Source organism: Chiloscyllium plagiosum, chromosome 1, assembly GCF_004010195.1.
Source record: "Chiloscyllium plagiosum isolate BGI_BamShark_2017 chromosome 1, ASM401019v2, whole genome shotgun sequence".
Lineage (NCBI taxonomy): Eukaryota > Metazoa > Chordata > Chondrichthyes > Orectolobiformes > Hemiscylliidae > Chiloscyllium > Chiloscyllium plagiosum.
The window spans coordinates 74,725,252-74,750,613 of record NC_057710.1 but is presented as its reverse complement, the minus strand read 5'-3'; the positions used below and the strand labels follow the sequence as shown (position 1 = coordinate 74,750,613).

General features: G+C 40.4%; 1 protein-coding gene across 3 annotated transcripts in view; it reads right to left on the bottom strand.

Annotated features, from left to right (window-relative positions):
- ipo11 (importin 11) overlaps nucleotides 1-25,362 on the bottom strand; it is a 458,122-nt gene that overhangs the window by 280,886 nt on the left and 151,874 nt on the right. For all 3 annotated transcript variants that reach the window (XM_043689423.1, XM_043689430.1, XM_043689427.1), the window contains exons 12-15: nucleotides 16,717-16,760; nucleotides 14,305-14,395; nucleotides 10,211-10,258; nucleotides 7,610-7,715 (exon numbers count right to left, since the gene is read on the bottom strand). In XM_043689423.1, the coding sequence (XP_043545358.1) occupies nucleotides 7,610-7,715; nucleotides 10,211-10,258; nucleotides 14,305-14,395; nucleotides 16,717-16,760 (289 nt within the window). The remainder of the gene's footprint in view (nucleotides 1-7,609; nucleotides 7,716-10,210; nucleotides 10,259-14,304; nucleotides 14,396-16,716; nucleotides 16,761-25,362) is intronic.

Genomic DNA, 25,362 nt, shown 5'->3' with positions numbered 1-25,362 from the left:
TATGAGGAAAGGTTGAGGCACTTGGGGTTGTTTTCATTGGAGAAAGGAAGGTTTAGGGGTGACTTGATAGAGGTGTATAAGATGATTAGGGGTTTAGATAGGGTCGACAGTGAGAATCTTTTTCCTCGTATGGAGTCAGCTATTACAAGGGGTCATAGCTTTAAATTAAGGGGTGGTAGGTACAGGACAGATGTTGGGGTAGGTTCTTTACTCAGCGAGTCGTGAGTTCATGGAATGCCCTGGCAGTAGCAGTGGTGGACTCTCCCTCTTTATGGGCATTTAAGCGGGCATTGGATAGGCATATGGAGGATAGTGGGCTAATGTAGGTTAGGTGGCTTGGATCGGCGCAACATCGAGGGCCAAAGGGCCTGTACTGCGCTGTATTCTTCTATGTTCTAGAGGACGAGAGAGATATTTGCTTCTCTCAGTGAATGCGGGAGACAACTCTGACTAAATGAGTAGTTGTACATATCTGTAAGTGGTCTGGCCAACTTGTCTATAAACTCTTTGTAAAACTCAGCCTGAAATCCATCTGGCCTGGGTGCTTTGCCACTCTGGAGCTGCCTCACCACCTCCTGCACTTCATGAATTGTCAGGGGGGCATTCAAAGAGGACACCTGCTCCGAGGTTATGCCCGAAAGATCCAGATTCTTTAAAAAAGGACTCCATTCTCCTCGCTCTACCCGCGCAGCCCTCCGACTGGTACAACTCTATTTTCACTGTTTGCAATCCATGGGTCAGGAGGCTGAGGATCCAGTTGCAGAGGGCGGAGCTGTGACCTAGATCTCAGAGATTGGAGATTTGTTTGCTTCGGATTATAATGTTGAATGTGGAGCTGTAATTGATAAATAGAAGCCTGACGTAGTTATCCTTATTATCCAGATGTTGCAGGGATGAGTGCAGAGCAAGGGAAATGGCACCTGCCATGGACATGTTGTGCTGGGAGGCAAATTGCAAAGGATTCAGGCAGGCTGGGAGGACAGTGTTGATGTGACCACTCCTCTCGAAGCACTTCATAATTATGGGGGTCAGAGCCACTGGGTGGTAGTCATTAAGGCATGCTGCATGTGTTTTCTTTGGTACCATTTGATGATGGTCTTACTGAAGAAGTTGGGGACTTCAGATTGTAGCCAGGAAAGGTCAAAGATATCAGTGAATACCTGATCCTCACAGGATCCAAGTGCACGGCCTGGTACTCCATATAGACCTGTCGCTTTCTTTGGTTTCACTCTCAAGATGGCCGATCTGACGTCTGCAGCGGTGACTGAGGGAACAGGTGCATCTGGGGCTGTCGGGGCAGGTGACACCAATCCACTGGCATTCTGATTGAACCAAGCATAACAAAGCATTGAACGCCTTCAGGAGAAGCACGTTTTTGGCTGCTATTCTGTTTTGCTTCATTTTGTATCCTGTTATGTCGTGTAGGCCTTGTCACAGGCGGCGGGTGCTCGTGTGGTTATTTTGGGTCTTTAACTTAGTCCGATATTGCCTCCTGGCATCTCTGATGGTCTTGTGGATGTTGGATCTGGATTTCCTGTAAAGGTTCAGGTCACCCAATATGAATGCCACACGCCTAGGCTCCAGGAGACAATGGATTTCCCGGTTCGTCCATGGTTTCTGGTTGGAGAACATACCGATTGACTTCTTTAGTATGCAGTCCTCTATGCACTTGCTAATGAAGACCATGACGGTGGTGGCATACTCGTCTAAGTTGGCCAGTGAATTATTGAATATGGACTCGTCCATCAATTACAAACAGGCTCACAGAAATTCTTCTGCTCCCTCATACCAGCATTGTACTACTTTCTGTGCTGGGTCCTCATGTTTCAACTTCTACTTGTAAGCTGGGAGGAGGAACACAGCATTGTGATCTGACTTTCGAAAGTGTGTACAAAGCATGGAGCGGTAGGTATCCTTGATAGTTGTATAGCAATGGTCAAAATACTTTTGGCTCTCTGGTGGGATAGGAGATATGGTTGATGGTATTTTGGTAGCACCCTCTTGGCCTGGTTAAGATTGCCAGCTATGACGAATAAGGCCTCAAAGAATTTGTATCAAGTGCATTTCTGGTGGTTGGATCGAAGAGTCTGTCTCCTTGCTGCATGACTCTATGTCTCAATGACCCACCCTTGACACCCCTCTGCAGTAAAGAATTCCACAGATTAACCATCTGAGTAAAGAAATTCCCCATTTCTTAAATGAGTAACCGATATTGACAACACTCAACTTTTAGATCCTGAATCAGCCATAGCAAAATATCTGTCCAACAATGGTTTGGAAGTTTGTGAAAAGACTATTTCACCCATAGCTGAGAGTTCTGGTTCAATTACAATGCTCTCAATCAACTTCATAGTGATGGCAGCAAAAAACTGAAACAAGGAAGGAAGCCGTCATTTGCAGGGCAGAGTGGAGGAATTAGTGAGTGTGCTCATTTTGGAACTTTGGAATTATTTGTTAGATCAACTCCACAAATGAACAAAGGCCTAAAGGATTCATATTCAGATTTTAGTACATCTGCAAACCTTTCCAATTCTCTCACACATTTTGTGTAAGGGACTCAGGAAAAGTTTTATGCAATTGAACCCAAAGCAAAAGAAAATCTGCTTGGTGTACTCTACAAGTGCGTGGATAAAAGAAAAAAAATGAAAATAAGATGACACTGATGACAATGTACTTAATATTGATGAAAAACCTTTCCAAGAGTCAAGTTTTGAGTGGAACCTTTCTTTTGTTTTGATGGATGCCCTTAAAATAACTTGAAGAAAAGAGAAAGTGGATACAAAAATGCTGCAAACAATTTTTTCATTTTTGGGTTTGTTTAGATAATTTGGAAAAACAGTTGTGTGAAGGTGTAGATCTTATAATGAAGGATTAGACCGATTATGTTGATGCTAATTTCATTTGAGAAATAAAACACTTTTAAAGTTCCATCCAGATCAATTATTCAAACGAAATGACATTTAAGTCTTTACCAACTGTACCAAGCCAGCATTCAAGATAAGATTCAGTTGGCTTTTCCTGATTAAAAGCAAGATTGCAACTCTGATATTCCAAAATTGTCACAAAGCTAGTCCTTTTTTTTCTAAAAGCTGTTCCTTGACTCAAGGAGACTCTTTTCTTGATTTTATTTTCCAGAGGGGCAATATATCGGGCTGGGCTCCAATCAAGCTGGTTTGGTACAGAAACGAAAAGGATTTTGAGAGGCCTTTTGTTTATATGTAAACAGATGAGACCTTAGGTCAAAATGGTCATGTTTTAGAAGTGATCTGTATAAAGAAAGGGGAGTGGTCAACTCAGCAGTTTTAGTTCAGGTCTTCAGCTGGTTGGATGTTCAACAAGGAGCTGTGTGGAAATTCACACTCTCTCTTTCTGCCCTTCAACTTCAACCTGTCTACTTGTTTTTAAAGGGAGCTTGCTTATTGGGATCTGTGTATATTCAGAACAGCACAATTAAATCTAGTTGGATAGGCTTAGCTCTTTATTCTGTTCTTTGTGTTTCATTGTGATTTAGTGAATAAAATTTTGTCTGTTTTAAAATCTAGTAGTCAATCTAACTATCTAACTCCAGTAATTTTCACTGTACACTTAACAAATTGCAAAGTTATGGTCTGGGGCTGCCTGCTTAAGAATGTTTTGAGTGGTCTGGCCTAATTCATAACACAATGCCCTCCTTAGATACAACTTACCTACAAGGCCATTCTATTGTTCTCCCAACTCTTCTGCCAACAAACGTGCCATTTAACTAACTTGCTGCTCCTCATGATAAAGTTATGCTGCCAACGGTTATGTTCATTGCCCTTTGAATTCTGCTGCAGTCACTCTTTTTAAACTTGAACAAATCCTTGACCCCCTCTATGCTTCTCAACTACCATGTCTTCACATCGTATTCCCATCCACATTAAAGCATGTTGTACCCATAAAAACGCTCTTTTTCTTCCACTCTGCATTTAAAATTTCTTCAATCAGGTACCCATGTTTGTAAAGCACTGAAACAGCCATATACAAGTTAATAATTGATTTATGACATATCAGTCTGAAAGTAAAAGAAACTTTAGCTGGCCTATTAGATCTGCACATAGCACGATAAAAACCTGGGATAATTGATTTCTTCTCGTCCAAGATAAAACTCCATAAATAAAATTACTGAAGTATCAAATGCATCAGAGCAAGTCTGAATTTAATGATCCCATTAACAGTATGGCCCTTACCCGATGTGTCAATGCAAATTCAATATTTTAATGTAACCTTTAAAAAAAAATGAGTACATAATAGTCAAAAATACAACTATGTCCAAGGTACTCTATGTACAAGGCATCCTTAATTGCTTACTATATAAACATTCCTTGAAATCGTTCATAATGGAAATTCCTGCGTGAATGCTGATCCATGCAGGAAAAACCACCCAGACAGATTGCTAGATGTCTATGACTTTTTCTTCTACACTGGAACCTTTCTGAATATAAATATACTTTTCTGTTGTGCTAATTTCCTTTAAGTTCACTGAAGCGCAGACTAACCCAGATTGTTAAAAATATGAGCTCAGAGATCATTTTTAAAAGCAGAGAAAGTGTGATAAAACAGCTAGAAATCTAGTAGCAAGGATTTTAAATTTAATATGCTGGAACAGTAATACTCACAGTAAGTCAATGAAAAGGACAAAGTGAGAAACAGGGTGAAAATAGAATACAGGTAGCTGTTTTTTCAGATAAGTTAATAACTTGTGTAAAAAGAGAAACTGGGAAAGAGGACTCCACAAGAATGAAGTTTTAGAGGTCACAAAGGCTTGAGAGTAAAGATTTCAGCAGCAGTGGTGTCACAGGAGGGACAGACATGGACCTGATGAGCTGAACAGCCTCCTACCGTGCTGAAATGACTTTGACATAGATGATGCAGAAGTGGAAATAGGCAGCATTGAATAAAATGAGGTTTCATAAAGCCAATCAAATGGATAGGGAGAAATGAATCCAATTGCAGGAATCCCAAATTTATGTTAAAAGGAGACTGGGTGCGAGTATTACAACACATGCATACTACTTTCTATAACACTGTCACAACATAGCCAAAATCCTAGTCAGTCTGCACATGCATGCAATGCTAGACTGGACTCTGAACTGCACAGGGGAATGTAGGTAGTGGATCATTCTTTTTAAATGCAATGAAAGCTCTTTTGGGACACTGCAAGCAATGTTGGCCAACTGAATGGCATGCTGGAAAAACTGGACAAGTCAGCACCTTGTTGGGAATTGGATCAGGCCTGACAGACAGGTATGCAAACTGGTTACCTCGATTGATTATATTGCATAGGTGTTAATAAAACAGTGGAACTGAGATATTAATCCAGGAAGCTTGGAGTATTCACTGTCAAATTGAATCAAGGCTGACAGATATGCAAGGCATTCACCTTGGTTGACGATTCAATGGATTGTTGATAGACAATGCTGCAAGATTTTGGGTGAAATGATAGATCTGAGTTTCAGTAAAACTGTTTAAGACAGCTCAGCTCGTAGGGTCAGCTCAATCAATACGGAGCATATCCAATAAGGTTTTTTGCACAGCTCTTCCTGAGATGGAAACTCAATTTAACTTCTGCTAATTGCATTGTTACATCAAATACTGCTAAGCCACTGTACTTGGAAATGACCAAATAACTAGTTAAAGGAAGCCACTCAAATCAGAGGGGTCTCACACACACTCCAGAGAACATCAGGACCAAGAAGCAGGGACCTTGGGAACAGAAGTTACAGCCTCAACTCCAATTTGACCACTTATAATCAGAGTAATATACACTTTCAAACATCTTGCACTCCCAAAACAAACTCTGAACTACTGTATAGAACTGCGAGGTTAGTTGGGATATTAGAGGGAAGTCCCACTAAGTAAGCAAGTAGATCAGCAAAGCTTACAACAATAATAACTGTATATCGTGATATGTAAGCCAACCACTGAAGCTTTGAAATATCCTTTCAAAACATTTGAGTTATATACAGAGATTAAAATGTGATCCAGTGGTGCTCCTGTAGTGGTCATCATTTGTAAATATGGTAAAACTGCTGTTCATAGACTACAATATGCAATCTGCTTCATGTGAGCATGTTTGAACTCTAATGTATCATAAGACCATAAGACATTGGAGTGGAAGTCAAGCCATTTGGCCCATCGAGTCCACTCCACCATTTAATCATGGCTGATGGGCATTTCAACTCCACTTACCCGCATTCTCCCCGTAGCCCTTAATTCCATGCAAGATCAAGAAGTTATCAATCTCGGCCTTGAAGACATTTAACGTCCCAGCCTCAACTGTGCTCTGTGGCAATGCATTCCGCAGGACCACTACTCTCTGGTTGAAGAAATGTCTCCTCATTTCTGTTCTAAATTTACCCCCCATAAGTTTAATGCTATGCCCACAGGTCCTAGTCTCCCCGCCTAATGGAAACAACTTCCCAGCACCACCCTTTCTAAGGCATATCTTGTAACTTTCTATTATATCTCCCCTTGACCTTCTAAACTCTAACGAATACAATCCCAGGATCCTCAGCTGATCATTGTATGTTAGGCCTATCATTCCAGGGATCATCCATGTGAATCTCTGTTGGACATGCTCCAGTGCCAGTATGTCCTTCTTGAGGTGTGGGGCCCAAATTTGGACACAGTATTCCAAATGGGGCCTAACTAGAGCTTTATAAAGTCTCGGAAGCACATCACTGCTTTTATATTCCAACCCTCTTGAGATAAATGATAACATTACATTTGCTTCCTTAATCACGGACTCAACCTCATCTTGGTGATACAGTCCATTTCGTCTGCTTGATTCCATGTACCAACTTTTGAACTGAGTATAAACCTAAACATTAATTTCTAAGCTGAAAAATTGAAGATAACTCATAAGAAGAATTTAGTCCTAAATTTATTAGCTGAAAAATGAAGCATTAATTATGGACAAAATATCAGTCTAAACATGTATTTTGGCATCCAAGACAGGGATCATCTTATTTTCAATGATCTACAGTAACATAGAAGCATATGGCATTTAGTTCACTTTCCCAAGGTCAGGCTGCATGTAAATGTAGTTTCAAATATTTGATGCTGCAACAACAGCATTGGTAAAGGTCATTGGCACATCAACTACAGAAATTGATTTAGAAGATATAATAGAAAAAATAATGGATAATTCTCAAACTAAACATGGTTTTGGTTGCCATCATCTTCCTATTGATGGTAAAATTATTTCACAACATAAATAACAATATCTTACTAGTCGAGCAAAACTGTGAATGTGCAGATTTGCTTTGAGAAGCAACATCACATTTTCATCACATTGTGTTAATGTAATAGGATTGCTATCCAAATAGACAGATTCCAATTATATTTGTACCTAATATCCATAGGTTAGACATTCCATTGTCCAAACTGAGAAAGATAATGCCAAAGTGGAAGGGATTACAAAGACAGAAGAAGGTGAAACTGAAATAACCCCAAAGAGACAATTACTAACTGCAAAGACAGAATAAGAAACTAAAGTGCATTGTACGAACACTTCAATATCCCACTAGACATGTCTTTAAACACCTAAAGAATAGATTCTTAAGTGAGTTAAACAACAATAGCTTACCTTATGTGAGTAACCTGTAATTCAGCCAGTAAGTGGTTCTTGAACCACTGGTCAAAGTCAACACTATCAAAAAGTTCATAGGCTGCTAATCCAACTGCATTGTACACTATTAAGAAAAATGAAGTATCAACAATATAAAATAATTTCATAATAAATTTAATTTATTAACACTAATATAAAGTGCATAATTTATGTTTTCTACTTCCACAGAAGGTCATGACAAATCATTCTTAAATTATCTTGTGTTCAATTCAATGTAATTTCTTCAAAATAAAACATACAATGAAAATCAATAACACTGAATCTAACCACAGTACTTAGAGTCAGAGTCATAGAGATGGACAGCATGAAAATAGACCCTTCGGTCCAACTCATCCATGCCGACCAGATATCCAACCCAATCTAGTCCCACCTGCCAGCACCTAGCCCATATCCCTCCAAACTCTTCCTTTTCATATACCCATCCAGATGCCTTTTAAATATTGCAATTGTATTAGCCTCCACCACTTCCTCTGGCAGCTCATTCCACACACGTACTACCCTCTGCATGAAAACGTTGCTCCTTAGGTCTCTTTTATATCTTCCCCCTCTCACCTTAAACCTATGCCCTCTAGTTCTGGACTCCCCCACCACAGAGAAAAGACTTTGCCTATTTACTCTACTCATGGTTTCACAAACCTCTATCAGGTCACCCCTCAGTTTCCGACGCTCCAGGGAAAACAGACCTAGTCTATTCAACCTCTCCCTATAGCTCAAATTCTCCAACCCTGGCAACATTCTTGTAAATCTTTTCTGAACCCTTTCAAGTTTCACAACATCCTTTCGATAGGAAGGAGACCTTAATTGCACACAATAGTCCAAAGTGGCCTAATCAATATCCTGTACAGCTGCAACATGACTCCCAACTCCTGTACTCAATACTCTGACCAATAAAGGAAAGCATACCAAACATCTTCTTCACTATCCTATCTACTTGCGACTCTATTTTCAAGGCGCTATGAACCTGCACTCCAAGGACCTTATCATCGAGTGTATAAGTCCTGCTAAGATTTGCTTTCCCAAAATGAAGCACCTCACATTTATCTAAATTAAACTCCATCTGCCACTTTTCAGCCCATTGGTCCACTTGATCAAGATCCCACTGTAATCTGAAGTAACCTTCTTCGCTGTCCACTACACCTCCAATTTTGGTGTCATCTGCAAACTTACGAACTATACCTCTTATGCTCATATCCAAATCATTTATACAAATGATGAAAAGTAGTGGATCTAGCACCGATCATTGTGGCACTCCACTGGTCACAGGTCTCCAGTCTGAAACACAATCCTCCACCACCACCCTCTGCCTTTTACCTTCATTCCAATTCTGTATCCAAATGGCTATTCTCCCTGTATTCCATGAGATCTAACCTTGCTAACCAGTCTCCCATGGAGAACCTTGTTGAATGCCTTACTGAAGAGCACATAGATTATGTCTACCGCTCTACCCACATCAATCCTCTTCGTTACTTTTTCAAAAAATTCAATCAAGTTTGTGAGACATGATTGCCCATGCGCAAAGCCATGTGGACTACCCCTAATCAGTCTTTGCCTTTCCAAATACACGTACATCCTGTCCCTCAGGATTCCCTCCAACAACTTGCCCACCACCGACGTCAGGCTCACTGGTCTATAGTTCCCTGGCTTGTCCTTACCACCCTTCTTAAACAGTGGCACCACATTAGCCAACCTTCGGCACCTCACCTGTGACTATCAATGATATAAATATCTCAGCAAGTGGCCCAGCAATCACTTCCCTAGCTTCACACAGAGTTCGAGAGTACACCTGATCAGGTCTTGGGGATTTATCCACTTTTATGCATTTGAAGACATCCAGCACTTCCTCCTCTGTAGTATGGACATTTTTCAAGATGTCACCATCTATTTCCTTACAGTCTATATCTTCCATGTCCTTTTCCACAGTAAACACTGATGCAAAATATTCATTTAGTATCTTCCTCCATCCCCCGCAGCTCTACACAAAGGCCGCCTTGCTGATCTTTGAGGGGCACTATTCTCTCCCTAGTTACCCTTTTGTCCTTAATGTAGTTGTATAAACCCATTGGATTCTCCTTAACTCTATTTGCCAAAGCTATCTCATGTCCCCTTTTTGCCCTCCTGATTTCCCTTTTTAAGTATACTCCTATTGCCTTTATACTCTTCTAAGTATTCACTTGATCTATCCTGTCTATACCTGGCATATGCTTCCTTCTTTTCCTTAACCAAACCCTCAATTTCTTTAGGCAAAAGTGAGGACTGCAGATGCTGGAAACCAGAGTTTAGATAAGAGTGGTGCTGGAAAAGCACAGCAAGTCAGGCAGCATTCCAAGGAGCAGGAAAATCGAAGTTTCATCCTGATGAAGGGCTTTTGCCCGAAATGTCAATTTTCCTGCTCCTCGGATACTGCCTGACCTGCTGTTCTTTTCCAGCACTACTCTTATCTAAACCCTCAATTTCTTTAGTCATCCAGCACTTCCTATACCTACCAGCCTTTCCTTTCACCCTAAAAGGAATACATTGTCTCTTGATTGAGCTGAAAAAATACTGCAACACATAACATACCAGCATCTTTGATCACTAGATCAACAGTATTATCGACATCGGATGGTCCTGAAAAATACCAAGAACATGTTTTCAGATTATAGAGTCACAGTCATACAGCATACAAATAGACCTTTCAGCCCACTGTATCAATGCTGACTAACAAACAACAAACTACACTAATCTTATTTACCTGCGCTTGGTACATAGCCTACTATGCCCTGGAATTTTAAGAACTCACCCAGATGTTTCTTAATTATTGAGAGAGTACGTGCCTCCACCACGCTCTGAGGCAGCGCAATCTATATGGGTAAAAAAAGAACCTTTTTTTAGATCTTCTCTAAACCACATACTCCTCGTTTAAACTTATGCCCTCTAGTTTTAGACATGTCTGCCACAGGGATAAGATGATCAATCCTGCCCATCCCTCTCATATTTTTTACCTCAATCAGATCCCATCTCCGTCTCCTCTGTGCCAAAGAAAACAAACACATCATAATGGAGACTTTCCATCCAGGCAACATCCTGCTGAATCTTCATCCCCTCCAATGCAATCATGTCCTTCCAATGGTGTGGTGATCAGAACTGCACAAAGTATTGCATCAGTGGAACTAACCAACGTTTTATGTAACTGTAACAAGACTTCCTTGGTCCTTTATATTCTACAAGGAGAAAGTGAGGACTGCAGATGCTGGAGATCAGAGCTGAAAATGTGTTGCTGGAAAAGCGCAGGTCAGGCAGCATCCAAGGAACAGAATCGACGTTTCGGGCATAAGCCCTTCTTCAGGAAGGATTCTGTTCCTTGGATGCTGCCTGACCTGCTGCGCTTTTCCAGCAACACGTTTTCAACCTTTATATTCTACACCCCAACTAATGCAGGTAAGCGTCCCAAATCTATGGACTTGTGCCCTGAGGTCCCCAAGTTCCTCAGTACGCCCCAGGAACCCACCATTCATTGTATACATCGTTCACTTACTGGTCCTCCCAAAAGGCATAATCTCACATACATAAGGATTCATTCCATTTGTCAATGTTCTGCATAATCTACCAGCTGACCAATATAAGATTGTACCCTGAGACCATCTTCCACACTGTCAATAGCACCATTAATATTCATGTCTGCTATGTTCATATCAAAGTCGTTAACGGACATAACAAACAGCAAGAATCCCACACCTGAAACCTGTGGTACACCGCTGGGCATAAGCTTCCAATCACAAAAAAAACCCCTCATCAGTACATTTAGTCAAAAACTCAATTAAATTAGTCAGACAGTATCTCCCTCTCATAAATCCATTCTGACCATCGCTGATCAATCCTCACTTTTCCAAGTCTTCATTTATCCTGTCTTATGAATTTTTCCAATAATTTCCCTACCACTCATGTCAGACTAACAGGTCTATAATACCTGGCCTACCCCTGCTGCCCTTCTTAAACAAAGGAACAACATTAGCCATCCCCACCAAAACATCTAAAACCATTTCCTTAATTATCTTTACATACTCAGGTCCTTCCAATGGTGTGGTGACCACACCATCACAAATAATATCCACTGTGAATACAAATAAGAAATATTCATTTCAGACCTCACCTACATCTTCTGATTCCCCTTTGGTCTCAAAAAAGACCCACTCTTTCCCTGGTAATCCTCTAACCCTTAACATACTTACAAAATGTCTTCTGGTTTTCCAAAGATATTTTGTGGCCCATCACTGCCCTCTAATTATTTTTTTATAAGCACCCTCCTAAACTTTAAGCACTTTTGAAGGGCTCCGTATTTTTAATGCATGCTATCTAACACATGCTTCCTTCTTTTTTCTTTATCAAATTCTCGCTATCCCTTGATGTCCAGGGTTCACAAGACCTACTGCTCATACCCTTCACTCTTACCCTTACACGCTAGCACTGAATTCTCATTACACAACTTTAAATGACTCCCACTTTCGAAATGTAAACTTACCTGCAAGCAGCTGCTCCCAGTCTACGTTTCCAGATCCAGTCTTATGACATTGAAATGCCCAATTTAGATACTTGACTTCTGCATTAGCCCTATCTCTTCTCCTGACTTTGAAACTTAGAAGGTTGTAGTCACTGTCCCGAACCACTGAAAGCTCAGCCATTTGACCAGCTTCCTTCCCTCGGATTAGCACTACCCCATCTTCAAAAGGACTATGTGTGGACTGGCACAAAAAGGTCTCCTGGATGCACTTTAAAAATTCCACCTTGTCTCACCCTTTCACACTAAAATGGTTCCAAATAACATTAATGGCTTTTTGCTTTTTTTTTTACTTCAAGTGAGTGCAAATACAAGTCAAGTACAGAAATAAAGAATAAAAAAAATTAGAAAACATGGAATTTAGCCCTCAATGGAATTACTTTGCTACTTTTTGTTACCTTCTAATAGCCAATAAAATTTGGTACTTAGTTTTAACTTAAGAATAGTATACAAATTGCATAAGTATCATAAACATGTATTGCACATTGTATTCCCAATGAAATAGATCCCCATGATATATAATCCCAAATATTCCAAGGATCAGAGAGTCATTCGAGCAGCGTAGACTTAAAATACATGTCAGGAATCCCTGACATAGTTGATTCAAATGGAACTACCTGGAAAATTAAAACTCCAATGAGCATCTGGAATCCTCTACAAAATAAAAACCCCTCAAAGTCAGAAACATCGAGCAGTTCTGGCTCAGTGAAGCAAAACACTTAACCAACAAAGGTTAGTGAATTAAAAATCTATTCTAACCTCTGGATTAGTATTGAACTGCCTGCCACCTACACCCCTCCACCAAACCCCACCCCCTCCAACCGAAGCCCTGACAACTGACACCCGCCTGAAATTATCAATTTCTCCCACTTGTCAAATTTGATACTCCTAATAACCAACCAGCCCCGACCCAACCCCTCTTACAATTAAATAACGTGATTACACTAAGTGTTTTCTGTTCATCTGTAGGGTGAATCCATTAAACCTCTTATGTGGTGAGAAGCAGCACAGACATTGCATCACGCTTGTCAGGTTTACCAACTTCAAGGGAAGCGCAAGTAATACTCTACAGCTTCTTCCACAGGGTTAGATAAAGGGAGTAGGTGCACAGTATGCCTCCCAACCCCACACTAATAAGTCACAAAACATCTTGATTGGTAAATACGTTTTTTTCTCCTTCACTGTAGTTGCATCAATAGACTGAAACTCTCTCCCAGCAATACTGTAGGAATACCTACACCTGACAAATACCACAATCACACCACATTGTGGCACACCACAACATTTCCAAGGACAATTACAGATGAGCACAAAGCACTGGCCCTGCCATTGACACATTTATCCGATTCACGAGAGGAGAGGAGGAGAAGAAGAAAAGGATAGCCAACTCCCATTCCTAGACGTGATGGTACAGAGAACACCGAACGGAGAATTCACTACAAGAGTATACAGGAAAGCCACACACACAGACCAAGTCCTAAACTATGAAAGTAACCACCCCAACACACACAAACGAAGCTGCATCAGGACACTATACAAAAGGGCCACAACACACTGCAGTACACAACTGCAAAAAGAAGACGTCGACCTGGACCCAATATACCAACCACTACAGCGGACAGCTGAAACTGACAACCGGAAGCGGCAGGGACAGACCACTATAAACACCGGAGGAAACATCAAAGAAGCACTTCGCAGGAGGCTCCCAAGCACTGATGATGTCACCTAGCCAGGGGACGAAACGTTTGCAACAAAAACCTCCAGCTCGGCGAACAGAACCACAACAACACATTTATCCCTTGAACAAATAAAAGAAAAATTGGTTGAAATTCTAACATACTGTTAGTGTGCATAATTATTTTGATACATCCTTGGATATTATATATAAATGACATCCATGAAAAAAATTCACACAGAAAAATATCCCAACAATTTTGTACAATAAACAAAAAACATTTGCATGTAGTCTGAATTTGAATAATATGGTGCCAATAGGGGACTTTCCATTTTACAAATTTTAGTTTGAGAGACTTGAAAGCACTTATCAAAATATTCTCTCTGATAAAATATTATGTCACATTTAAATTAAGTATCTATTTTTAAAATATAACAAACTTACCATGTAGATTTTGAACCATTTCTAACAACACAGGGGTGAGTGTTTGGCTATATTCGTGAAATATGTCCAAAAACAGGACTTCTGTACATGGCTAAAAAAAACAAAAAAAATTACAAAATAATGAGAATATGCAGTGTTTTACTCTAAGTTCATATTGAAACCTAATTTCAATTCTAAGGGTTTGGGAAGTGGAGGAACTGAGCGTATTATTTTTATTTGTAAATTTACCCGTTGGAAACTTTCAGATTTTTCTCTTTGAACATCACAGCATAATCTACAAAGTGGAAACTTATCCCAGAAAGTCTGTGGAGTTCTTTCAAATAACAATCCAGTTAGTAGTCCCATGTCTCTACTCTTTCTACACATTCAGGCAACAATTCTCCATCAAGTATTTATCCAACGCCATTCTGCAGGCAACTACTGAATTGCTAACCACTACATACTTTGGCAATGATTCGGAGATGCCGGTGTTGGACTGGGGTGTACAAAGTTAAAAATCACACAACACCAGGTTATAGTCCAACAGGTTTAATTGGAAGCACACTAGCTTTCGGAGCGACGCTCCTTCATCAGGTGATTGTGATGCAATCACCTGATGAAGGAGCGTCGCTCCGAAAGCTAGTGTGCTTCCAATTAAACCTATTGGACTATAACCTGGTGTTGTGTGATTTTTAACTTTATACTTTGGCAAGACATTCTCGTCCTAACCACTTGTTATAAAAACAGTTATTCACATCAATTTTGTTTTCTTTTTACCAATTCATTAATGGTATATCCTCTAGTTATTAACATTCAGTCGTTGGAACAGTCTTTTCACATTCATTCAAGAGATGTGGGTGCTACTGACTAGGCCACATTTATTGCCCATGCGTAGTTGCCCTTGAAAGGTAGTAGTCTGCTGCCTTCTTGAGCCACTGCAGTCCTTTCATGCAGGTAGACTCACAATGGTGCTAGAGAGGGAATTCCAGTAATTTGACTCAGCAACAGTGAAGGAATGCCAGTATATTTCAAAATGAGGATGGTGAGTGGCTTGGAGGGGATCTTGTAAGTTGTCGTACATTTGCTGCCCTTTTCCTTTTGGGTCAAAGAATTCATAGCTTTGCAAGGTGCAGTAAGAAGAGTCCTGTTGAGTAACTGGTATACAGAACCTGGTGCCAGTATTTAGAAGGAAATTCTAAATTGTTGTGGTTGTGTTGGAAGGTGCTATCCAAACAGCCTAGATGAAATTCTATAATGCATCTTGTAGATAGTATACACTACTGCTACTGACCAGAGTAGAAAGGACTGAGAGTTTGTGGATATGGTGCCAATGCAACGGGTTGATTTGTCCTGGATAGTGGCAAACTTCTTAAATCTGTTGGAGCTTCAATCCAGGCAAATGATGGCTATTTCATCATACTCTTGACTTGTGCTGTAGAGATTGCGAGTCAGGAGGTGAATTATTTGCTGTAAGATTCCAAGAGCTGTTCTTGTATTTATAGTATCGATATGATTAGTGCAGTTTAGTTACTCTTCAGTGGTAATCCCTAAGGATGATGGTTAGATTCACCCTTGCTGCATACGGTCAGCGCCTGGTGCTTGTGCAGCATATGTTATTTGTCCCTTGTTAGCCCAAGCCTGGATACTGTCCAGATATTTGGACATGGACTGCTTTATTATGAGAAGTCTGTAGCATGCTAAGTACTGTGCAATCATTAGTGATCTTCCTTTATGCCAAGTATGATTCTAGTCAGCAGAGAGATTTCCACTGAAAGAGCGTTGCTCTTTCATCAGATGGTTGTGCCTGAAGGACAACCATCTGATGAAGGAGCGACGTTCTGAAAGCTAGTGCTTCCAATTAAACCTGTTGGCCTATAACCTGGTGTTGTGTGATCTTTAACTTTGTACACCCCAGTCCAACACTGGCATCTCCAAATCTGTAAAGGAAAATATGATTAAGTTTCATTTAAAAGGCCTCATTAAGTTGCATGAATCTCTCTGTACTAAACATACAAGGATTTTCCACAACTTGTCAATCAGTATTTGGCTGACCAAATAACACATCCACTTGCCTAAATTCGATGAAGTTGGCTGAGGCAGTAGATTTTTACATTCAGATTGGACAAGGGGAAAGGAATCTGTGGGTCAATAGTCAGGGCAAGTATGTAAATTTTAAGATCTGTGCGGGTTGGCCAATTATATAACAATTTAGCTACAAGTATACTCAATAAAATCACAGGTGACAAAGTTGCAACCCATCTAATCTAGTAGTTTTCTAATCCTCGGACACTATTCCAGAACCTAGGATTCTTGAAAGATTCCTCCCATTGCAGTTATACTGATGGTCAGATGATTAATTGTAGCGAATAATAGTTTTCCCTTAATAAATAAATTGCTCTCAACAAGTGTAAGTTTGTAAACAGTCCAACTTACCCTTAAACTGTATTTGTAAGAGTCCCCTCCAGCCTCTTCCACAGCTAGTGAAATAGAAAAAATTTTTTGACATTTTGAGTAAATGATCTGAAGACACAAAAAAAATCACAATCTAATTCAATTCTGTTACTAAGAAGACTAACTAGTATGTTCCATTGGTTGAAAGCAGGTCTATCACAACGAAGGATGGAAAAGTGGAGGAAGGCCATAACGAAGATCATAAAATATAGAAGCAGAAGCATTCTTATCCTCCGCCATTCAATGATATCATGGCTGATCTGATAACCCTCAACTCCACTTTCCAGTCTTTTCCCCATAACCCTCAACTTACTTGTTGATTAAAAATCCATCTTTGTCTGAGATATAATTAATGTCCCAGGTTCTACAATCCTCTGCAGTAAAATTCACAAATACAGTGAAATCCCACAATTCATGACCCTGAGAGAAGAAATTTCTCATTTGTTTTATTCCAAGACCATGTTCTCTGGTCCTAGACGCTCCCAGAAAGGTAAACAACCTTTCTGCATATATTTTGTCAAGTCCCCCAAGAACCTATGTTTCAAGAAGGCCACCTCTCATTCTAAAATCCAATGAATACAGACCCAACCTATTCAACCTCTCCTCCCAATAGTCCTCCACAACCAGGGTAAACCAAGTGAATCTTCTTTGAACTGCCTCCACTGTAAGTATATGTTTGTTTAGATAAGGAGCCAAAATCTAATGGCAGTCTCGTTGTGCAACTGGGAGAATTAGGGACAGAGGTTTATTGAGAGATGAGAGCATAAGAAAAGAAACAAAAGTTGAGAGTCAAAGACCCTGGTGAGAAATAAGGAGTAAAGAATAGCAAAGGTGATGAAGAGAACAGAGAGACTAGAAACATTAATAAGGAAGACTATAAAGACAAGCACTGAGGGTGGGAAAAAGTGCATAACTTCATGAGTGTTGTTGGAACTATATTCATCCAAGCAAGTGATATGCATTCCATCACACACGTGCCTTGGGCCTTGTATATCATGAACAAGCTTTGGGGAGTCAGGAAGAAACTTATTCTATGCAGGACTCCCCGTTTATAACCTGCTCTTGCAGCCACAATATTTATTATGGCCAGCCAGTTCAGTTTCTGATCAATGATGATCTCCAGAATGCTGAAAGTTGAGGATTTATTAATGGTAATGCCATTGAATGTCAAGAAGCGGTTGGTCAGTTTCTCTCTTGTTGATGATCACTGGGAGACATGTGCATGGCAGACACATTAATTGGCACTCGTCAGCCCAAACCTGGGTATTTTCAGGTCCTGCTGCACATGGATATGGACTATTTTGAAACTGAAGACTTGCAAATGGCGCTAAACATTCTACAATCATTAATAATCATGCCCACTTCTGACGTACTGATGGAGAGATTATTGATAGAAGGAAGATTATTGATAGAGTGATATTCATTATGAAGCAGCTGAAGATATTGGGCCTGGGACACTACCCTGAGAAACACCTACTGAGGTGTTCTGGAACTGAGATAACTGACCTCAAACAATCAAAACCATTTTCTTTTTTGCATGACTCCAACCAATGTAGAGGTCGCCTCCCCATTCCCATTATGGTTTCATCAATCTAACTGGTGGTCTTCAAGGCCAATGTTCCCTGTAAGATGCATTCCACACACACTCCACCTTCTGCCGTATGACTTCCACTCACATTTAAATGTACCATACAAAAAACTCTGAAATCCATGAGGTAACAACTAAACTTAGAGGGAACATTGTTCTCAGCTCTCTTGGTGATTAAGAATTCAAGCTGTCTTAGCTCTGTTAGACAGAATAATTATACAATACCAAATGACTGTACAAAACATCTTCCAGATTTCTTGAAGAAATGGTCAACTGTTCAGATGGTTGCCTCCTTGTAGTAACTAGTGCATTCCGTTTATTCACACAATTCTGTTTTTCTGTCTTCACACAACACTATTATAGTGTAGTGTTCTCTCGAGAACCTGGCCTTGATGATTCTGATTGCCAATCCACACGTTCTCCAAGTTACAGATCAGGTGTACTCTGTGACAATATTGTAATTCTGCATTTGACTTCAACAATACACATCATTCTCCTCTTTCACTTTATCAAAATTTGTTGCTGTGGGGCATGGCGTTAATTTATGCCAAACAATCTGCAGATTTCTTCCTATCAAAGACTTGCATAGAGCCAGACCAGATGGAACAATAATTTAGCAAAGATGTTAATGAAATCTCCTTTAATGAATCTTTTACCATCCAAACCCAACTGTTTACCTCACTATCAGTTTGTGGGAATCACGGAAAGTTAGTCATATGCATAAACCTAGAAGATTCAGTAAAGTCTTCGCAGTTTTCAATAATGAAGAAAAATGAATGTGAGAAATCCAATTTGTGACAAAATTTCATTCAATAATACAGAGAGCTTCAGTGGTGTGACCGTATTATAATAAAGTAGTATGATCATCAAAGAATGTAGATTTCAAATAAAAGAGGTAAAATAGATGATGGTTTCAGTTCAGTGAAAGCATTTTTAAAAAATCCTTATCTCATTTGGAACAATGAGTTAAACAACCCTGTCTAAGCAGATTTATCTTAAGTGCCCAACAGAATACCTGTTGTGTTGATCAAAGAAGTGTTTATAGTCTTGAATGTTTATGATATATAGGGAATATAGACCTTAGTGGTTTGAGTTCATAGAGTCATAGAGAAGTATAATATGGAAGCAGATCCTTTGCTCCAACTCGTCCATGCTAACCAGAAATCCTCACTTAATCTAGTCCCATTTGCCAGTTCTTGGCCCACGTCCCTCGAAACCCTTCCTATTCATATATTCATCCAGATGCCTTTTAAATGTTGTAATTGTACCAGCCTCCATCACTTCCTCTGGCAGCTCTTTTCATACATGCATCACCCTCTATGTGAAAAAGTTGCCCCTTAGATCCCTTTTAAATTTTTCTCTTCTCACCCTAAACCTATGCCTTCTGGTTATGGACCCCATTCCACCCCAGGGAAAATACCTTGTCTATTTACCCTATCCATGCCCCCCATGAAAGGAAACATATTTCTCTGTGTAGCAGAATACTTTCACTCCAACAAAAGATAAAGTGGTTTATGAAGTCTTGAGGCTATTTCAGCAGTCCAAGTTGTGAGAGAGATTGTGTTTCATCTTTCAAGCTATCAAAGAAGGTTGAAGGCAGTAGAACTAGAAAGAAATCACTAGGCCATTAGAACTGAAGAGAGTCACTTAGGTCAGAAATCAAAGAGTTAAGATAGAGTGAAATTGAGTGCCTGAAAATGCTATTGCTGGGAAAAAGTTGAAACAACAGATCCGATAGATAAGGTTGGTTCTTTTCTTTGAAGCAACAAACTTGCATTCTTTTGAAGAAAAAAATGTGTCTTCACACTTGCAACTCACAAAAATGTGTCAGTGACTGACCATCACAGTGACTAACTGCAAAAATTAAATCTTGAGATCTATTAATCGAAGGATCTGACTTGCCCAGTATTAGCATAAGCAGTAATCATAAGCAATATACTCATTTTACCTCTATCCACTTTGAATAAGTAGTCAATCACAATAAAAAATATTTCCATCCAGACCGTAGAAACATCTCAGAATACATTTATTTGAACTCAGGATGGAAGTGACGATGCCATCTTGTCTCCTTTTGCTCCTCCTGATTGATAGCCGATATCATGCAACTGGATTTCATCTCTTTTAATCATTTTTGAAGGCTCCGGTTACCAAACGTAATTTTGCACTCGGGTATAACATGTCATGAAACCCAAGTGACCTAATGTAACCAGGACTCCAGTTGAGTCTAAGCTTTCTCATAAATTAGCATGTCATCCATAACAGCGAGATGATTTCCTTTGCTCAAAATATCATCTTCCAATGGAATTGCACAGAAATTATTCTGGCCAATCTTTGATACAGTATTCTTTTTGAGCACATTCTTTTGACTTTATGTACATTTTTACGTGTCATTAGTGAACTAAAAGTCTTCATCTGGAACAAAACTTGTAAGCTCTATTTGAGGCCTTGCTATTGGAATGTGCAACAATATGGGCTACAGTGGTCTGTTCTTTCCTTGCGCATTTTCAGTTGGAGCAGCAAATCTCAAGACCACCACACAAAATCTTTATACTCTAGGTCATACAGTCAGAGTTATATGGAAACAGACACTTCAGTCGAACCCATCCACACCAACCAGATATCCTCATTTAGATTAGATTAGATTACTTACAGTGTGGAAACCAGGCCCTTCGGCCCAACAAGCCCACACCGCCCCGCCGAAGCGCAACCCACCCATACCCCTACATTTACCCCTTTTACCTAACACTATGGGCAATTTAGCATGGCCAATTCACCTGACCTGCACATCTTTGGACTGTGGGACGAAACCGGAGCACCCGGAAGAAACCCACGCAGACATGGGGAGAATGTGCAAATTTAATCCCACAGATTTGTCCCACAGGCCTCTAAGCTCTTCCTATTCGTGTACCCACTCAGATGCCTTTACAATATTTTAATTGTACCCTCCTCCACCACTTTCTCTGGAATTTGTTCTGTACATGCACCACCCTCTGTGTAAAAAAAGTTCTCCCTCAAGTCACTTCTAAATTGTTGCTCTCTCAGCTTAAACCCTATACACCCTACAGTCTTGGACTCCTCTACATGGGGTAAAGTCCTTGACTATTCACCCTAACCATGCCCTTCATGATTTTATAAACCTCCAGAAGGTCACCTCTAAGTCTCTGACACTACAGATGACAAAGCCCCAGCCTATACAGCCTCTCTCTGTAGCTCAAAGCCACCAATCCCAGAAACATCCTTGTAACATCCTTAGTGGGCGGCACGGTGGCACAGTGGTTAGCACTGCTGCCTCACAGCGCCAGACACCCGGGTTCAATCCCCGCCTCAGGCGACTGACTGTGTGGAGTTTGCACGTTCTCCCAGTGTCTGCGTGGGTTTCCTCCGGGTGCTCCGGTTTCCTCCCACAGTCCAAAGATGTGCAGGGTCAGGTGAATTGGCCATACTAAATTGCCCGTAGTGTTAGGTAAGGGGTAAATGTAGGGGTATGGGTGGGTTTCGCTTCGGCGGGTCGGTGTGGACTTGTTGGGCCAAAGGGCCTGTTTCCACACTGTAATCTAATCTAATCTAAACTAAATCCTTTCTAAACCCTTTCAAGTTTAACAACATTCAATTCTGGTCTCCCTGCTATAGAAAGAATGCAGGCTTCCAAAAATGGCCTCAGTAATGTCCTGTACAGCCCCCATACAAAATGCCTGTTTGAAAGTGAAGCAGGTAATCAAGACTGTAAATGGAAGATTGTCCTTCACTGCTAGAGGGGTGGAGTTTAAAAACAGGGATGGTGGTGATGGTGAAGCCAGATCTGGAGTACTATGTACAATTTTGATCTTTTACTTAAGAAAAGGATATACTAGCACTGGAGAGGTTGCAGAGGTGGTGATACTGGTTAAGAGGATTGGTTTATGAGGAGAAATTGAGTAGACTGGGAATATTGTCATTGCAATTTAGAAAAATAAGGGGAAATCTGAGAAACACATATAAAATTATGAAGGGAATAGCTAAGATAGAAGCAGGGAGGTTGTTTCCATTGATGGATGAAACCAGACTAGGGGGCATAGCCTCAAAATAAGGAGGAGCAGATTTAGGACTGAGTTGAGGAGGAACTTCTTCACTCAAAATGTTGTGAATGTGCAGAATTCCCTGCCCAATGAAACAGCTGAGGCTACCTCATTGACTGCTTTGAAGGCAGAGATGGATAGATTTTGAACGGACAGGGAATTAAGGGTTATAGTAAGCGAGCAGGAAAGTAGAGCTGAGTCCATGAAAAAATCAACTATGATCTTACTGAAAGGTGAAGCAGGCTCGAGGGGTCAGATGGCCTACTCCTGCTCCTATTTCATATGTTCTTATATAACATGACGTCCCAACTCCTATACTCAGTGCACTGACCAATAACGGCAAGCATGACAAATGCCTTCTTCAACACTCGAACTCCACGTTCAAGGAATTATGCACCTACACCCCAAGTTCAGCAACACTCCACAGGGTCCTACTATTAACTGTATATGCCCAGTCCTGGTTTGTCTTACCAAAATACATCTCACATTTATTGAAGTTAAATGTCTGCCATTCCTCGGCCCACTGGCCCATCTGATCAGCTGCACTCTGAGATAAACTTCTTCTTTGTCCTCTACATGACTACTTTTGGTGTCCTCTGCAAACTTACTAATCATACCTCCTATGTTCACATCCAAATCATTTAAGTAGCAGATACATCCACAAATTGAAAAAGAAAACTTTCTTGAACATATTTAAATACTTCTCCATCTAAGCCCTAAACACGCTGGCAAACTCAGTCTATGTTTGCAAAGTTAATATCCCCTATCATTACAACCCTATTATTCTTACAAGGTCACATCCTTGCTAATTCCTTCACATCCAAATGGATAATCAAGTAACTGTCATCAGTCTCAACTGTAAAGTAAATATCCAGGCATTAAAATGCAATCTTTTCACAAACACAGGAATAGCCAGGGCTTCAGTTTCAATTACTACCACCTCTGTTCTGTTTCAGTCTTAAGAACAAGATATACAACACACCAGTCTACATTTACCATCCCTCTGAATCTGGAAAGTACAGCTCCTAATCAATGATGCCTCTCCAACGATAATCATTGGCAATTTTGGATCACATTGTGCCAATATGTCCAGTGCTATCAACACTTCCTTGATTTCAGCATCTGTCAAAATTCTTTAGAACTTCTTCCCTAAGTCACAAATGTTCATTCATATTTGCCAAACTGAGTTAAAAGCTTCCCTGTTTGATCTCCATGAAATGCTGGAACTCTGAAATTGAGGAGGTGGAAATTCTTCAATCATTTCATTTTTTGAGCATTTGCTCTGACCCTTGATCCATGTCCAATGTACCCAAGGAAATAATGACTGCTTGAAATAATTCACGTCAGTTATTAAGAATAAGTTCTGCATCTCATAGATATTGAAGCTCAGCTCTCACTCTGGCATCATGCTCTTTGTAAAAGATCCATCGACTGGGACATCACCTGGATGGAAAATAACACCTCTAATCTTTCCAAAATACTTACCATGTGCTGAAAGATACCCAGCACTGTTTTAATACTGAAGGGTAAGCAGTTAAAATAATAAGTTTGTGAGAAGATTTGTAGCTCGGATGCTCATTGCTGTGGTTCTGTTCGCCGAGCTGGAAGTTTTTGTTGCAAACGTTTCGTCCCCTGTCTAGGTGACATCCTCAGTGCTTGGGAGCCTCCTGTGAAGCGCTTCTGTGGTGTTTCCTCCGGCATTTATAGTGGTCTGTCCCTGCCGCTTCCGGTTGTCAGTTTCAGCTGTCTGCTGTAGTGGCCGGTATATCGTGTCCAGGTCGATGTGTTTGTTGATGGAGTTTGTGGATGAGTGCCATGCTTCTAGGAATTCCCTGGCTGTTCTTTGTTTGGCTTGCCCTATAATGGTAGTGTTGTCCCAGTCAAATTCATTACCATTATAGGGCAAGTCAAACAAAGAACAGCCAGGGAATTCCTAGAAGCATGGCACTCATCCACAAACTCCATCAACAAACACATCGACCTGGACCCAATATACCGGCCACTACAGCGGACAGCTGAAACTGACAACCGGAAGCGGCAGGGACAGGCCACTATAAATGCCGGAGGAAACACCACAGAAGCGCTTCACAGGAGGCTCCCAAGCACTGAGGATGTCACCTAGACAGGGGACGAAACGTTTGCATTGGCTTTACAATTCCTCCATTTTATAAATAAGCTGTAAATTGTACAAACTTTTCTGCTTTAATCCTGATTTTGAATTACATACAGGAATTCTATGATTTTCTACTCTTTACACTGACGTGTGGCAGTCATGTATGCCATGACTTTTAGTTGTTTTCCTCCTATTCAATGGAGTTTTACACCTAATGGCTAATTACCTTGCTCCAATCACAGGCCAATGTAGAAAACAGCAGACATTCCAGCTCTATTATCCATCTTAAAACATGTTTGATGTGCACTCTAACAATTTCCATTTGATCCTTTAATCTCACTCAAGAACAACATTCCTCGACCATTTTTTTAAAGCCAGAGTTTACCAAACCCCAGAGTCGATCGCTTTTTACAAATCAATCGCACTGTCAACTCAAATTAATGTACAGATCTATTTTCTAACTTTGACTTGCTTCGTCAAATGAACAGCCTTCATCAACATCAAGCCATCCTTAAAATTTGCAGATTCACAATTTTTCATCAACAAGTATAGCCTACCTCTAAGTTACTGGTTGCATCTATCAAACTTCACACATTCAATATTAGTGCATTTTGTTTCTGAGTGTGAAATGATCATTGAGTCATAGAGATGTACAGAATGGAAACAGACCCTTCGGTCCAACCCGTCCATGCTGACCAGATATCCCAACCCAATCTAGTTCCACCTGCCAGCGCCCGGCCCATATCCCTCCAAACCCTTCCTATTCATATACCCATCCAATTGCCTCTTAAATGTTGCAATTGTACCAGCCTCCACCACATCCTCTGGCAGCTCATTCCATACACGTACCACCCTCTGCGTGAAAAAGTTGC